Source organism: Salmo salar, chromosome ssa13, assembly GCF_905237065.1.
Source record: "Salmo salar chromosome ssa13, Ssal_v3.1, whole genome shotgun sequence".
NCBI classification, from domain to species: domain Eukaryota; kingdom Metazoa; phylum Chordata; class Actinopteri; order Salmoniformes; family Salmonidae; genus Salmo; species Salmo salar.
Genome location: NC_059454.1, coordinates 86806520 through 86824122, shown reverse-complemented (window position 1 = coordinate 86824122; position 17603 = coordinate 86806520). Strand labels below are relative to the sequence as shown.

Sequence of the window (17603 nt, the reverse complement as noted above, 5' to 3'; positions counted from 1 at the left end):
TTGCTCCCAGCCTATAGACAGAAACTAAAACAGAAAATACCCGTGCTCAGGTCTGTTCAACGCTGGTCCGACCAATCTGATTCCACGCTTCAAGATTGCTTCGATCACGTGGACTGGGATATCTTCCGGATAGCGTCGAACAACATTGATGTATACGCTGATTCGGTGAGCGAGTTTATTAGCAAGTGCATCGGTGATGTTGTACCCACGGCGACTATTAAAACCTTCCCCAACCAGAAACCGTGGTTTGATGGCAGCATTCGCACGAACCACTGCTTTTAATCAGGGCAAGGCAACCGGAAACATGACTGAATACAAACAGTGTAGCTATTCCCTCCGCCAGGCAATCAAACAAGTTAAGCATCAGTATAGAGACAAAGTAGTCCCAATTCAACAGCTCAGACACGAGAAATATGTGGCAGGGTCTACAGTCAATCACGGACTACAGAAAGAAAACCAGCCCTGTCTCGGACCCCGACGGCTTGCTCAAAGACAAACTAAACTTCATTGCTCGCTTTGAGGACCATACAGTGCCACCAATACGGCCCGCTACCAAAACCTGCGGCCTCTCCTTCACTGCAGCCAACGTGAGTAAAACATTTAAACTTGTTAACCCTCGCAAAGCTGCCGGCCCAGACAGCATCCCTAGCCGCGTCTTCAGAGCATGCACAGACCAGCTGGCTGGTGTGTTTAAGGACATATTCAATCAATCCCTATCTCAGTCTGCTGTTCCCATATGCTTCAAGAGGGCCACCATTGTTCCTGTTCCCAAGAAAGCTAAGGTAACTGAGGTAAACGACTATCGCCCCGTAGCACTCACTTCTGTCATCATGAAGTGCTATGAGAGATTAATCAAAAAAATCATATCACCTCCACCCTACCTGACACCCTAGACCCACTTCAATTTGCTTACTGCCCCAATAGGGCCACACGACGCAGTCACACTGCCCGAACCCATCTGGACAAGAGGTATACCTATGTAAGAATGCTGTTCATCGACTACAGCTCAGCATTTAACACCATAGTAGCCTCCAAACTCGTCATTAAGCTTGAGACCCTGGATCTCGACCCCGCCCTGTGCAACTGGGTCCTGGACTTTGACGGGACGCCCCCAGGTGGTGAGGGTAGGAAACATCTCCATCCAGCTGATCCTCAACACTGGGGCCCCACAAGGGTGCGTTCTCAGCCCTTTCCTGTACTCCCTGTTCACCCATGACTGCGTGGCCATGCATGCCTACAACTCAATCATCAAGTTTGCAGACGACACTACAGTGGTAGGCTTGATTACCGACAACGATGAGACAGCCTACAGGGAGGAGGTGAGGGCCCTTGGAGTGTGGTGTTAGGAAAACAACCTCACACTCAACGTCAACAAAACAAAGGAGATGATCGTGGACTTCAGGAAACAGCAGAGGGAGCACGCCCTCTATCCACATCGACGGGACCGCAGTGGAGAAGGTGGAAAGTTCCTCGGCGTACACATCACGGACAAACAAATGGTCCACCCACACACAGTGTGGTGAAGGCAAAACAGCGCCTCTTCAACCTCAGGAGGCTGAAGAAATTTGGCTTGTCACCAGAAACACTCAAACTTTTCCAGATGCACAATCGAGGGCATCCTATCAGGCTGTATCACCGCCTGGTATGGCAACTGCTCCGCCCACAACCGTAAGGCTCTCCAGAGGGTAGTGAGGTCTGCACAACGCATCACCGGGGGCAAACTACGTGCCCTCCAGGACACCTACACCACCCGATGTCACAGGAAGGCCAAAAATATCAAGGACAACAACCCCCAAGCCACTGCCTGTTCACCCCGCTATCATCCAGAAGGCGAGGTCAGTACAGGTGCATCAAAGCTGGGACCGAGAGACTGGAAAACAGCTTCTATCTCAAGGCCATCAGACAGCCATCACTAACATTGAGTGGCTGCTGCCAACATACTGACTAAAATCTCTAGCCACTTTTATAATAAAAAATTGGATGTAATAAATGTATCACTAGTCACTTAACAATGCCACTTTATATAATGGTTACATATCCTATGTTACTCATTTCATATGTATATACCATCTACTGCAGCTTGCCTCTGCCGTTCGGCCATCCATATATATATATGTTTACATACCCTACGTTACTCATCTCATATGTATATACTGTACTCTATACCATCTACTGCATCTTGCCTATGCCGTTCATCCATATATGTACATATTCTTATTCCTTTACACTTTTGTGTAAAAGGTAGTTGTGAAATTTAGATATTACTGCATGGTCGGAACTAGAAGCGCGAACCATGTGACCAATAAAATGTGATTTCATTTTGATCTGTAGTGAAGTTTGGATGATGCCTTCCCCCCCCTAATTGACTATCAAATGTGAGCAGAATGTAGGTTCTAGTTGTTAAATACTCCTCAGAAAACAAACTAGATAATCCCCATGTATTATTCAGTGTTTCTAATGGATTAGCTGTGGATTTAATACTCCTAAAGCTGTATCCTGAACTTCCATTACCCTCTTATGTATGTTTTCTTTCAGAATGGACACAAGTTTAGGAGCATCACTGAGACAGTGGTAACAGCAGTCATTCATTTGGCTTTTTGATTTGTTTTAATTGAGGATGACAAAGTCAATACTTGACACAGTATGATAATCAAGGACATTGCCTAACTAGACAATTCAATATGTCTAGCATTCACTTCTGTACCAATAATGTACAATCACAAAGTGTACCATATGTTGAAATCAATATATTTGTAGGGGTTTATGATTTGCCAATTCGGTAATGTGGCAATCCACAAGAGTACAAAATAAATACAATTCTGAAATACCAAAAAATATATATTTTTCCATGCAGTCCTGCTTCAGTATCTGGACTTGTGCCCTCCATGGGGGTGACATTAAAAGTATCCATAGTGCAAGAAGGCCTATTATGCCATTAGTGCGTTCCATTGGAATTGTAAAAAAAACTTAAGGATGAAACTTCGAAGAGACAAAGTTTGCTTATTTTCATAAAAAAATGAATGGACATGCAGTCAGTTCTTTATCCATTGGCACAGCTGATGGATTTCTAACATTGTCTCAAAGTGTTCTGTGGAAGACTAGATTCAACTCGGTATTGGTTTCTAGTGCTATAATCCATTCCTCAGATGTTGGTTTGTCACAGAGTAGCTCGGATGGCTTCATTCCGCAGCACTTTGTAGGTGAGCCAATAGAAAACATTGAAGCAGAGGAAACTCAGAGGGAACACAGCCCTGGATATAGTGTCAATCCTTTTTGCCCGATCTACAAACTGCCTGCGGATGTCATACAGTGGAGACCCAGGAGGTAAGGCCTGAAAGATTGGGGCATCCATCTCTGGTGGTGCATCTTCTGCTACTCCATAACTATGGAGGAAATAGGCCTGACTCTGCTCTGCCAGTTCCTGCTCCTAGGAAAGAACAAAAGGAAAAGGGTCAAATATGTCTGTCACCCTCAACCTGCAACATTTTCTCCACATTTCTTGCCACATACAGTATTATAATTATTCAAGTGTGGCAAAGTAAAAAAGGACTTGGATTTTGTGATGAATACATTTCACATGAGAGATTAAACAGATAGCGATGACAACCGTATCACTGTGAGATCTACCATTTTGTTTTTCTAAGTGGACAAACAGTGGAATATCCCCATTAAACTAGACTCCAGTCAATGTGAGAAAAGTAGGAGTTTTTACCCTGGCACAGACACTGCACTGCTGAGGGCCAGACGAGGTCCCCTGGCAGGTGTTGTTGCCTGGCACGCTGTTACCTTTCACTTTGCTGCTCTCACCACTTCCACTTCCCTGCTGATAGAGCCAGAGCAACATGGAGGTTTAGCAGGCATACGGGAATACTGTGATTCAATCTAAACAACATGCAGTGACACATTACTGATGACATTCAAGTATGTTAACAGAGTCTGAGAAATACCAACTGAATGTGTAAAGGTCTCAAAATAAGATGAGACTTAGGTAAAACAGTAGGCTACCTGGTCCCTGGAACTGATCTAGATGGAGGTGTCAGGGAAAAGTATTGGAAATGTTCATAATATAGTGGAAGGCTAACTGTGGAGCTACAGACAAACTACTACCACAAGTCAGTTCAATAATTCCAGATAATTCTTTTTTTGATCACTCTTTTGGGTTACTTGTTTATTTTGAAGTCCAAAGTGAAATGGAAAGCCAAGCTGTTGAGTAGAGCAATTATAGCCAGAAGAAGGAAGAAAATGACTTGAATTTAGAACAGGTCTGTGGATCTCCCAGCATGATACGACAGCCAGGTGAACTGTGTTGCTGCTGCATAACAGGGCATAGAGGGAATAGCAGGTGACAGCAGCCTGAGGGAGTGGGCTGCACAGGGTCTTGTACTCACAGTTCTCTGCCGCTGTTGTTCTTTGATCTTTTTCCTCAGTCTGAAGAACTCTTTGTGCTGTCGTGAGACAAAGTTTACTGCGGCATACTCCAGCAGTGCAGCAAACACAAAAAGAAGACACACAGCCATCCAGATATCAATGGCCTTCACATAAGATACCTACAAACAGATGAATAAGTGTTAGAACTTCAACATGCAGGTAAACAACTGAAATAACCTGTGATGAATAGGTATAAAAGTATAAAACTGGTAACTGTATAAAAGTATTAAGTATAAAACTGGTAACTGGCATTTTCTGAATTAAATAATCTTTTGAAATCAATTTTGATTGAATGTATGTAGATTGTCCAGCTAGAACACCTGAGCAAAATAAAAGATCAAACATTTCCTCTCTTACCTTAGGCAAGGATGCCCTGGACCCAGAGCTTTGTGTTGTCATGGTGAGCACTGTGGTGATACCAAGGCCCACTCTAGCTGGGGCAGCATCCATGTTGATCCAGAAGGAGACCCAGGAGAGGATGACGGTTAGCAGGCTGGGGATGTACATCTGGATCAGGTAGTAACCCATCTGTCTCTCCAGGTGGAACTTTACCTCGATGCAGGCGAATTTACCTGCCAGTAGATGCCAGATGGTTAGAGATGAATACATTGTCATTAAGCAAAGTGTGGCAATAACATTCCATTGAGAGTCCAGAATCTACCTGTGTTGTAGTGTTTGGTGCAGTAGCCCAAGTCTTTCTCCTCTTTCAACACAAACTGAGGAAGCATTAGGTCATCAGCCACCTGCACAGGGCCAATGTCCAGCCACTGGAAACACAGGTCATTCATGGTGTAGCCAACTAGAGCACAGAGGAGAAGGGAGAACACGGGTTTCTTTTATTCATGATCTAGCCCGCTACAGAGGGAGAGGCAAGTTTATTTATAAAGTTGTCAACATCAAAAGCCTGTCTAGTCAAGTGTAGAGAATGGGGAAAAAGAGGCACCAGGAAGTGAAACTAGCCGAGTGCAAAGAATGGATAAAAAAAAAGAGGTAAAAGAAAACTCACAGCTTTCCAGCTGCATAGAGCATGTCTGAATGTCCATAGGGAAGTTCATCAGATCCATAGGGCAGGACAGGACCAGAGTTAACCTGACTCACAGAACCAGAAGCACATAGTGAGAGGGTAAATAGAAGACAGGCATGGGGAGCTATGTACACTAATATTACTTTTGGCTTCAAATTGAGTGTTGATAATTATTGTTAGTGATCACATGTTATAAATAACACAATTGTACTCTTATATATCATTATGAGGAGACACTACTGTTTTAGAGACACCGGTCACCTGATACTGTAGAGGACATTCCCATTTTGGAATATCCGCAGCAGTTTGTTGTCTGTGGTGACTTCGTGAAAGTTTGCCCCTTTTTCATTGGCAAAGAAAAGGTCAGGTTTCCAGATGGAGTCCAACATGGAAGGATCCAGGTCCAGAGAGTCATCAGGGTACTCCTTATAGGCTAGTCGTGGGTCATTCCATTGTTGCCGTAGAAATACATTGAGCCGATAGTCCTATGGTCGTTATAGTAGAAAAGAGACAGTGTATTAAAGTGAGCGAACAGCCGCTGTTTGGAGGAAAGGTGGATGAGGATAAAAAGCCCTCACCATAGTGGTTTCTGTGATGGACCCAAAGCTGTTGATGAACAGGTTGATGGTGACATTCACAGGAGGACCTGAAAAATAGTCCATGAGAAACACAGCTACTCATATATACTGGATTATAATTTCCATGTGTTTCACTATACTATTTTCTGAAAGAGACCATTTTTTCATTGCTTAGCCTGTACTGTAAAATGCATTACTCATACAATACATGTTCATTCATCATTCATACATATTTATTCATATTTCAAGGAAAAGATCTGTGGCAGAGCATCTGTGGCAAATAAAAACGGATCTGAAAACATTGTCAGGTCTATTTAATGACGGGATAATATTGTATTCCAGCACACAATGGAATAAGAACTATTTTACTGTATATACTGAACAAAAATATAAACGCAACATGTAAAGTGTTGGCCCCATGTTTCATGAGCTGAAATAAAAGATCCCAGACATTTTCCATAAGCACAAATTTTGTGCACAAATTTGATTACATCCCTGTTAGTGAACATTTCTCATTTGCCAAGATAACCAATCCACATAACAGGTGTGGCATATCAAGAACCTGGGGACAATAAAAGGCCACCTGTGGCGGACTGCACTAGCATCGAATAGTCCCCGCGATATGCAACTTTTCAGGGAAGTCAGGAACCAATACACGCAGTCAGTCAGGAAAGCAAAGGCTAGCTTTTTCAAACAGAAATTTGCATCCTGTAGCTCTAACTCCAAAAAGTTTTAGGACACTGTAAAGTCCATGGAGAATAAGAGCACCTCCTCCCAGCTGCCCACTGCACTGAGGCTAGGTAACACTGTCACCACCGATAAATCCACGATAATCGAGAATTTCAATAAGCGTTTCTCTACGGCTGGCCATGCTTTCCTCCTGGCTATCCCAACCCCGGCCAACAACTCTGCACCCCCCGCAGTTACTTGCCCAAGCCTCCCCAGCTTCTCCTTCACCCAAATCCAGATAGCAGATGTTCTGAAAGAGCTGCAAAACCTGGACCCGTACAAATCAGCTGGGCTAGACAATCTGGACCCTCTCTTTCTAAAATTATCCTCCACCATTGTTGCAACCCCTATTACCAATCTGTTCAACCTCTCTTTCGTATCGTCCGAGATCCCTAAAGATTGGAAAGCTGCCGCGGTCACCCCCCTCTTCAAAGGGGGTGACACTCTAGACCCAAACTGTTATAGACCTATATCCATCCTGCCCTGCCTTTATTAACTTGGCTTTCGAAGACTAGAAACAGATCACTGACCATTTCGAATCCCACCGTACCTTCTCCGCTGTGCAATCCAGTTTTCGAGCTGGTCACAGGTGCACCTCAACCACGCTCAAGGTACTAAACGAAATCATAACAGCCATCGATAAAAGACAGTACTGTGCAGCTGTCTTCATCGACCTGGCCAAGGCTTTCGACTCTGTCAATCACCGTATTCTTATCGGCAGACTCAACAGCCTTGGTTTCTCAAATGACTGCCTCGCCTGGTTCACCAACTACTTCTCAGACAGAGTTCAGTGTGTCAAATTGGAGGGCCTGTTGTCTGGACCTCTGGCATTCTCTATGGGGGTACCACAGGGCTCAATTCTTGGACCGACTCTTTTCTCTGTATGTATATGTATATACATATATATATCTGATGTCGCTCTTGCTGCGGGTGATTCCCTGATCCACCTCTACGCAGACGACACCATTCTGTATACAGTGGGGGGGAAAAGTATTTGATCCCCTGCTGATTTTGTACGTTTGCCCACTTACAAAGAAATGATCAGTCTATAATTTTAATGGTAGGTTTATTTGAACAGTGAGAGACAGAAAAACAAAACAAAAATCCAGAAAAATGCATGTCAAAAATGTAATAAAATGATTTGCATTTTAATGAGGGAAATAAGTATCTGACCCCTCTGCAAAACATGACTTAGTACTTGGTGGCAAAACCCTTGTTGGCAATCACAGAGGTCAGACGTTTCTTGTAGTTGGCCACCAGGTTTGCACACATCTCAGGAGGGATTTTGTCCCACTCCTCTTTGCAGATCTTCTCCAAGTCATTAAGGTTTCGAGGCTGACGTTTGGCAACTCGAACCTTCAGCTCCCTCCACAGATTTTCTATGGGATTAATGTCTGGAGACTGGCTAGGCCACTCGAGGACCTAAATGTGCTTCTTCTTGAGCCACTCCTTTGTTGCCTTGGCCGTGTGTTTTGGGTCATTGTCATGCTGGAATACCCATCCATGACCCATTTTCAATGCCCTGGCTGAGGGAAGGAGGTTCTCACCCAAGATTTGACGGTACATGGCCCCATCCATCATCCCTTTGATGCGGTGAAGTTGTCCTGTCCCCTTAGCAGAAAAACACCCCCAAAGCATAATGTTTCCACCTCCATGTTTGACGGTGGAGATGGTGTTCTTGGGGTCATAGGCAGCATTCCTCCTCCAAACACGGCAAGTTGAGTTGATGCCAAAGAGCTCCATTTTGGTCTCATCTGACCACAACACTTTCACCAGTTTGCCAATGGACATCTGAATGATTCAGAGGAAAACTTCAGACGGGCATGTATATGTATTCTTGAGCAGGGGGACCTGGCGGGCGCTGCAGGATTTCAGTCCTTCACGGCGTAGTGTGTTACCAATTGTTTTCTTGGTGACTATGGTCCCAGCTGCCTTGAGATCATTGACAAGATCCTCCCGTGTAGTTCTGGGCTGATTCCTCACCGTTCTAATGATCATTGCAACCCCACGAGGTGAGATCTTGCATGGAGCCCCAGGCCGAGGGATATTGACAGTTCTTTTATGTTTCTTCCATTTGCGAATAATCACACCAAATGTTGTCACCTTCTCGCCAAGCTGCTTGGTGATGGTCCTGTAGCCCATTCCAGCCTTGTGTAGGTCTACAATCTTGTCCCTGACATCCTTGGAGAGCTCTTTGGTCTTGGCCATGGTGGAGAGTTTGGAATCTGATTGATTGATTGCTTCTGTGGACAGGTGTCTTTTTTACAGGTAACAAGCTGCGGTTAGGAGCACTCCCTTTAAGAGTGTGCTCCTAATCTCAGCTCGTTACCTGTATAAAAGACACCTGGGAGCCAGAAATCTTTCTGATTGAGAGGGGGTCAAATACTTATTTCCCTCATTAAAATGCAAATCAATTTATAACATTTTTGACATGCGTTTTTCTGGATTTCTTTTGTTGTTATTCTGTCTCTCACTGTTCAAATAAACCTACCATTAAAATGATAGACTGATCCTTTCTTTATCAGTGGGCAAACGTACAAAATCAGCAGGGGATCAAATACTTTTTTCCCCCACTGTACATCTGGCCCTTCTTTGGACACTGTAACCTCCAAACAAGCGTCAATGCCATAGAACTCTCCTTCCGTGGCCTCCAACTGCTCTTAAACGCTAGTAAAACCAAATGCATGCTTTTCAAACGTTTGCTGCCCGCACCCGCCCGCCCGACTAGCATCACTACTCTGGACAGTTCTGACTTAGAATATGTGGACAACTACAAATACCTAGGTGTCTGGCTAGACTGTAAACTCTCCTTCCAGACTCATATTAAACATCTCCAATCCAAACTTAAATCTAGAATCGGCTTCCTATTTCGCAACAAAGCCTCCTTCACTCACGCCGCCAAACATACCCACCTAAAACTGACTATCCTACCGATCCTCGACTTTGGCGATGTCATTTACAAAATAGCTTCCAATACTCTACTCAGCAAACTGGATGCAGTCTATCACAGTGCCATCCGTTTTGTCACCAAAGCCCCTTATACCACCCACCACTGCGACCTGTATGCTCTAGTCGGCTGGCCCTCGCTACATATTCGTCGCCAGACCCACTGGCTCCAGGTCATCTATAAGTCTATGCTAGGTAAAGCAACACCTCATTTGGCTGCCTTTACTTCCAGTTCTCTGCTGCCAATGACTGGAACGAATTGCAAAAATCGCTGAAGCTGGAGACTTATATTTCCTTCACATCAGCTATCTGAGCAGCTAACCGATTGCTGCAGCTGTACATAGCCCATCTGTAAATAGCCCACCCAATCTACCTACTTCATCCCCATATTGTTTTTATTTACTTTTCTGCTCTTTTTCACACCAGTATTTCTACTTGCACATCACCATCTGCTCATCTATCACTCCAGTGTTCATTTGCTAAATTGTAATTACTTCGCTACTATGGCCTATTTATTGCCTTACCTCCTCACGCCATTTGCACACACTGTATATAGACTTTCTTTTTTTTCTATTGTGTTATTGACTGTACGCTTGTTTATTCCATGTGTAACTCTGTGTTGTTGTTTGTCGCACTGCTTTGCTTTATCTTGGCCAGGTCGCAGTTGTAAATGAGAACTTGTTCTCAACTAGCTTACCTGGTTGCCTACGGAGCTGTGAGGGGAACGGCACCTCCGTACCTTCAGGCTCTGATCAGGCCCTACTCCCAAACAAGGGCACTGCGTTCATCCACCTCTGGCCTGCTGGCCCCCCTACCGCTGCAGAAGCACAGTTCCCGCTCAGCCCAGTCAAAACTGTTCGCTGCTCTGGCACCCCAATGGTGGAACAAGCTCCCTCACGACGCCAGGACAGCGGAGTCAATCACCACCTTCCAAAGACACCTGAAACCCCACCTCTTTAAGGAATACCTGGGATAGGATATAGTAATCCTTCTAACCCCCCCCCAAAAAATATATAGATGTACTATTGTAAAGTGGTTGTTCCACTGGATATCATAAGGTGAATGCACCAATTTGTAAGTCGCTCTGGATAAGAGCGTCTGCTAAATGACGTAAATGTAAAAATGTAAAAAATAAACAATCTAAATTTTGTCACACAACCCAATGCCACAGATCTCAAGTTTTAAGGGATCGTGCAATTGGTATGCTGACTGTAGGAATGTCCACCAGAGTTGTTGCCAGAGAATTGAATGTTCATGTCTCTACCATAAGCCGCCTCCAATGTCATTTTAGAGAATTTGTCAGTATGACCAACTGGCCTCACAACCGCAGACCACGTGTAACCACGCCAGCCCAGGACCTCTACATCCATCTTGTTCACCTGCGGGATCGTCTGAGACCAGCCACTCAGACAGCTGATGAAACTGAGGAGTATTTCTGTCGTTAATAAAGCCCTTTTGTGGGGAAAACCTCATTCTGATTGGCTGGGCCTGGCTCCCCCAGTGGGTGGGCCTGGCTCCCAATTGAATGGGCCTATGCCCTCCCAGGCCCACCTATGGCTGTCCCCCTGCCCAGTCATGTGAAATCCATCGATTAGGGGCTAATCACTTTATTTCAATTGACTGATTTCCTTATATGAATTGTAACTCAATGAAATTGTTGCGTTTATATTTTTGTTCAGTATATAATAATAATAATACATATGTATAAAGCTTTTCATTACAGAGTTATTTTTGATACTGTATATATACAATAAAAACAACATACATTTAGAATCAAGGCAGGTAAAATAGCAATAGTGGGCTGGGTGCTAAATACATTTTAGATTGGGACTAGGACTATCAAAAATTCAGTCTGTAGAAGTGGGTTTTAAGGCCCGTTTTAAAAGTTCAGAGTGATGGTGCAGCTCTCAGATGGCCAGGGAGAGCATTCAATAGGCGAGGGGCAAGGGACCAGAAGTGTCGGTCCGCCATAGTTCAGAGATGTGTCTTGAGGACATGAAGCAGTAGGATTGACTTGTAGCAGAGAGTGCAAGGTGGCTCGCTGATTGAGATGAGGTCGCTGGGCTTTAAATACAAGCATGACCATTTTGAGTCAATCCTGTAGTTGACTGGTAGTCAGTGGAGTTGGACCAGGGTCGGGGTGATATGGTCTGACTTCTTGGTCCTGGTCAGGACCCTGGCAGCACTGTTCTGGATTAGTTGGAGCCTCTGTAGGGATTTAGCTGGGAGGCCCCAAACAGCGCATTGTCGTAGTCATTCTGAGAGAAGATGAAGGCGTGGATGAATTTCTATGCATCTGGTTGGGAGAGTGATGGTATGACCTATTGGAAGAGGTAGGAGGAGAACCAGTTCAGAGCTGTTCCAGAGACAGCAGTGTGCTCGCTGAGATGCCACAGGAGGATGATGTGGTGTACAGAGTCAAAAGCAGCACTGAGATCTAAGAGGAGGAGGATGCTAGGAGATCCAGAATCAGCAGCCATCAGCAGGTCATTGGTAACTTTAATCAGAGCTGTTTCGGTGCCGTGCAAGGGCCAGAAGTCAGATTGGAAAACCTTTTACAACTGATTAGATGACAGATGCGATTGAAGCTGGTTTCGCAACCACTTTCTCCAGTACTTTTGATAGGAAGGGGAGGTTGGAGATGGGCCTGTAGTTGGAAAGGATGTGCTGGTCAAAGTTGGGTTTCTTCAGTAAGGGGGTGACTGCAGCTGTTTTGAAGATTGATGGTACTGTACCTCTCCGGTCAGCAGGGACTTGTTGATCAGGGTGGTGAGAAACATAAGCAGGCTTGATGAGCAGGTTTTGAGTAGGGATGTAGGGAGCAAGTGGTGGCCTTTCATTTTAGAGATGATTGACTGCACAGCGGTGGATGTGTTTACACAGTTTATAATGTGGCAAGCTGTCTTGTATTAGATTGAGTAATCACAAACAGACAGGATAAAATGGTTGTCGTTTCCAGTATGCTCCCATTAGTATATTGCATCTCTCAACTACTGACATCATAAATATTTCATAATCTCATTTCCTAAGAGGGTATAATTTATTGATTCTACTTAAATTAGTGTATTTATAGACAATCGGCAGGGAGTTACTTTGCATTGCATTCACTGGCATATTTCAGTGATGTGCAGCAAATATAAAATATATATGATGAGATTTGACCCTTGAGAAATAAAGAGGAACTATGTCAGAGGGAATCTGCTGGCTTCGCTGGCTGTGGAGAAACAGACTGAACTAGGGGCTCTATTCATTCAGATCCCGAGATAACATTTTAAGGTCATTTCCGATTGAGCTAACATATGCAGCATATACTGTAAATGCAGTCTCCGCTAAAGCGGGAATATTGCCTTTACATTTCAATCACACTGTAAGGCTGAACTTCTGCGACGCGGATTTAATAGAGCCCAAGGTCTGTGGGTTAACATACACGCAAAATGACACTTTTCTAACCAAAAACAAATGCTCTGAGTAGTTCCGGCTTCAAGTATCAAAATAAATAATAATTATAATATGAAAGTGGAAATCTTTCAGATTTATATCCAATTGTATCTTAAATATATTCTTTAAAGCTACTGTACTACAGCCACCTGTTTAGGCTTTACTGTACTGTATCATAATGTGTATAACTGTATATGTATTGTTGTATCATCTACAATGTATTGCATTATACCTTTGAAGTTGGGTCTAATGCGGGCGTCATACCCAGATGTCCTTCCCATGAGTTTATCCAGAAAGTCAGATGGGGAAGGGGCCTTCCCTACCCTGCTAGGTAGCTTCATCTCCTTACAGGACCCAGGCCTGCCAGAGGGGAGGAAGAGGAGCAAACTGTGAGAGGAATGTCAGGAGTGGTATTATCTGGAACTGATGGGCAACTACTGTTTCAGATGGTCATAATAAAGGGATGTGATAGAAAGGATTTGATTCATAAAGGTGAAGAGTTACATACTCTGCTCACCAAGTGATTTTCTGCAAAACATGTTTCTTTGAAAATATAAGGCGGGAATAAGAATGGTAGGGATGATATGCTTTTTGTAATTACTATTTCTTTGTAATCAGCCACAAGCAGTAAAGTAGTGACTATTTTTTGTAATAAAATTTGAATATTCATGTATTACAATGAAGAGATGGTACTTGTGTTGGTGTGATCATTTATATTGATTTTAGTAAACACACAGGTCAGGTAGCTTTCTCCTTTATGTAGACTGCGTATATCTAATCCCTGGACAAAATCGTCTCTCCACTGTGTCTTTCCCAACAGTCCAAATCACCTTGCTCCCTCTATCAGCGCTTTTCTTTCACAGATGATCCTACTTTGTTAAGTGTAGGACTTCTACGGTCTAGTCCCAATGCATTAGACTAACAGCAGAATTGTATAAAATTGTTAAGCTAAATGTAGAGTTGTTGTATGAATAAATATTTAATACAGGGTAAAAGTCTGCAGAATTTGGAGGAATAACTACGTCATACACCTTTTAGTATACAGTCCAAATAAATATCCTACAGTTATTGGTCATTATTTTTACAAAATGTAATGTAGAACATGATTAGCTCATCAAAATCAATTAAATATGTATTTTACATGTATTATTTTTAGGCACATTTAAAAAACATTATCTTGAACATATGAACCTTTCAAGGTGAAAAAAATGATTTTATTTCTCTGTGATTTTCATATAATTGGGAAAACATTGCACATTCCCCATGGAACAACAACTTCTCTCACTTCAAAAGTAGCAGATCTCCATTTCTTCAGTTTACACATAAATGCACATTGAAACATCTTCATTTTTCTTAGTCTCCTTTAAGTTTTACTCAAACAACCACAGGCATAGGCTATAATAAAACAATAAGTACTTACTAAGCCAAAAGGCAAGAAAATTATGTATCTTACCTGCATTGTAGAAAGCAGACCGAGGAGACCCATACCATCCATAGGACTAGTGAAAGCATTCTCTGCTTACAGCTCTATGTATAAAATAAAATACAAATGGATGAAGTAATGTTTAGAGGCATATAACTCAGTGAAGAGTCTGTGAACCTAGGCTGAGAAACATGATGTTGCTCCTCTACCCAGACAAATCCTTATTGAGCCCTCTGAGCCTCCGGCTCTCTGCAGGTGTAACATCCAAGATGATGCTGGTCTATAATTCAAGGTCTGGGGAAGTTTTGCCATGTGATTTTTTTGTGTTGAAGACCCACAAGCTTTATGTCTTTTTCATAGCCAAATGCATGCTCCAGGAATAACAGCAGGAATATTTAAAGAGACAGCAGCATTTGAGACCTCTTTTTTTTTAAGTCTATGCATCTTTAAAGTTCCAAATATTTAGAGACTTTATCTTATGATGGCTTTAGACTGTAACCTCCCTGGGCGAGGTGGGACGCTTGCGTCCCACCCTAGTCAACAGCTATAACTTCAATTTCTCAAACATATGACTATTTTACACCATTTTAAAGACAAGACTCTCGTTAATCTAACCACATTGTCCGATTTCAAAAAGGCTTTACAGCGAAAGCAAAACATTAGATTATGTCAGGAGAGTACCCTGCCAAAAATAATCACACAGCCATTTTCAAAGCAAGCATATATGTCACAAAAACCAAAACCACAGCTAAATGCAGCACTAACCTTTGATGATCTTCATCAGATGACACTCCTAGGACATTATGTTATACAATACATGCATGTTTTGTTCAATCAAGTTCATATTTATATAAAAAAACAGCTTTTTACATTAGCACGTGATGTTCACAACTAGCATACCCACCGAAAACTTCCGGTGAATTTACTAAATTACTCATGATAAATGTTCACAAAATACATTACAATTATTTAAAGAATTATAGATACAGAACTCCTTTATGCAATCGCAGTGTCAGATTTTAAAATAGGTTTTCGGCGAAAGCAAATTTTGCAATATTCTGAGTACATAGCTCGGCGATCACGGCTAGCTATTTTGACACCCACCAAGTTTGGGACTCACTAAACTCAGAATTACTATTAGAAAAATTGGATTACCTTTGCTGTTCTTCGTCAGAATGCACTCCCAGGACTTGTACTTCAACAACAAATGCTGTTTTGGTTCCAAATAATCCATAGTTATATTCAAATAGCTCCGTTTTGTTTGTGCGTTCAGGTCACTATCCGAAGGGTGACGCGCGAGTGCATTTCGTGACAAAAAATTAAAAAATATTCCATTACCGTACTTAGAAGCATGTCAAATGCTGTTTAAAATACATTTTTATGCTATTCTCGTAAAATAGCGATAATATTCCAACAGGGCAACGTTGTATTCATTCAAAGGCTGAAAGAAAAAAATGGAGAATTCTCGTGACCGCGCATCTCCAGTGTCACTGTCCCCAGGCTGACCACTCACAAACTCTCCTGCTGTTCTTCGCCCAGAGACAGCAGACACCCCATTCCACTTTCTGGCGGCTTTAGAGAGCCAATGGGAGCCTTAAAAAGTGTCACGTTACAGCACAGATGCTGTATTTTCGATAGAGATGCAACAGAAGGACAACAAATTGTCAGACAGGGCACTTCCTGTATGGAATCTTCTCAGGTTTTGGCCTGCCATATGAGTTCTGTTATACTCACAGACACCATTCAAACAGTTTTAGAAACTTTTGAGTGTTTTCTATCCAAATCTACTAATTATATGCATATTCTCGTTTCTGGGCAAGAGTAGTAACCAGTTTAAATCGGGTACGTTTTTTATCCGGCCGTGCAAATACTGCCCCCTAGCCCCAACAGGTTAATGAGCACATTTTGGATCCACAGTCAAGGCATTTTCTATTAAATAAATACCTTTTTCACCTAAAAATAAAAACACAATCATAACAGAGAACATGGACATACATTCCCCAAATATATATACACTGAACAAAAATATAAACGCAACATGTAGTGTTGGTCCCATGTTTCATGAGCTGAAAAAAGAAATCCCAGAAATGTTCCATACGCACAAAAAGCATATTTCTCTCAAATGTTGTGCACAAATTTGTTTACATCCCTGTTAGTGAGCATTTCTCCTTTGCCAAGATAATTCATCCACCTTGGTAGGTGTAGCATATCAAGAAGTTGATTAAACAGCATGATCATTACATTGGGCTGGGGGACAATAAAATACCACTTTAAAATGTGCAGTTTTTCCACACAACACAATGCCACAGATCTCAAGTTTTAAGGGAGCGTGCAATTGGCATGCTGACTGCATGAATGTCCACCAGAGTTGTTGCCAGAGAATTTAATGCTAATTTCTCTACCATTATCCCCCTCCAACGTCATTTTAGAGAATTTGGTAATACGTACAACCGCAGACCACATGGGGGATATTACTGAGGAGTATTTCTGTCTGTAATAAAGCCCTTTTATGGGGATAAACCCATTCTGATTGGCTGTGCCTGGCTCCCCAGTGGGTGGGCCTATGCCCTCCAAGGTCCACCAATGGCTGCATCCCTGCCCAGTCATGTGAAATCCATAGATTAGGGCCTAATGAATTAATTTCAATTGACTGATTTCCTTATATGAACTGTAACTCAGTAAAATCTTAGAAATTGCATTTATATTTTTGTTAAGCATATTTCTAGATACAAGTCTACCTCCATTATTAAAATAATTAATTTCAAGAATGTATTAAATAAACATTAATTGGTAAAAGGATTTTGAATTATTCAAGAATGAAGAGGGGCACTCAAGGCAGTTAAGCAGACAAATTAAAGAATAAAGGGCACAACATTGTTATCAAAAGGAAAGTAATTTCAAGGTGTACAATACAAAAGTGAAAGACATTTTGTATATTTCTTTCTTATGAGAAGTTCTCTCGACTAGTTAATTAAACTACCCCTCGAAGGGATACGTTTTCTGTTCACAGGTTAATTACTTGTCTCTTTCAACACCT

The 17603-nt window shown here is 42.5% G+C and overlaps 1 protein-coding gene across 1 annotated transcript; it reads right to left on the bottom strand.

Moving 5' to 3' along the window:
• Positions 1–2597: 2597 nt before the first annotated feature.
• glra4b (glycine receptor, alpha 4b) lies at positions 2598–13539 on the bottom strand. The gene is made up of 9 exons (XM_014138049.2): positions 13376–13539; positions 6031–6098; positions 5714–5937; positions 5435–5517; positions 5090–5227; positions 4786–5000; positions 4389–4547; positions 3713–3823; positions 2598–3427 (listed from the first exon to the last, which is right to left on the bottom strand). The coding sequence occupies exons 1-9, from the start codon at positions 13482–13484 to the stop codon at positions 3158–3160; spliced, it is 1377 nt and encodes a 458-aa protein (XP_013993524.2). The 5' UTR covers positions 13485–13539; the 3' UTR covers positions 2598–3157.
• Positions 13540–17603: the final 4064 nt, after the last annotated feature.

Excerpts from the sequence above, each read along its gene's own strand:
- glra4b (XM_014138049.2), bottom strand. The coding sequence starts at position 13,484 with ATGAAGCTACCTAGCAGGGTAGGGAAGGCCCCTTCCCCATCTGACTTT. Across the intron at positions 3,824-4,388 it reads AACAACAGCGGCAGAGAACT|CAGGGAAGTGGAAGTGGTGA; the intron begins GTGAGTACAAGA and ends TGGCTCTATCAG. Across the intron at positions 3,428-3,712 it reads AGTGCAGTGTCTGTGCCAGG|GAGCAGGAACTGGCAGAGCA; the intron begins GTAAAAACTCCT and ends GTTCTTTCCTAG.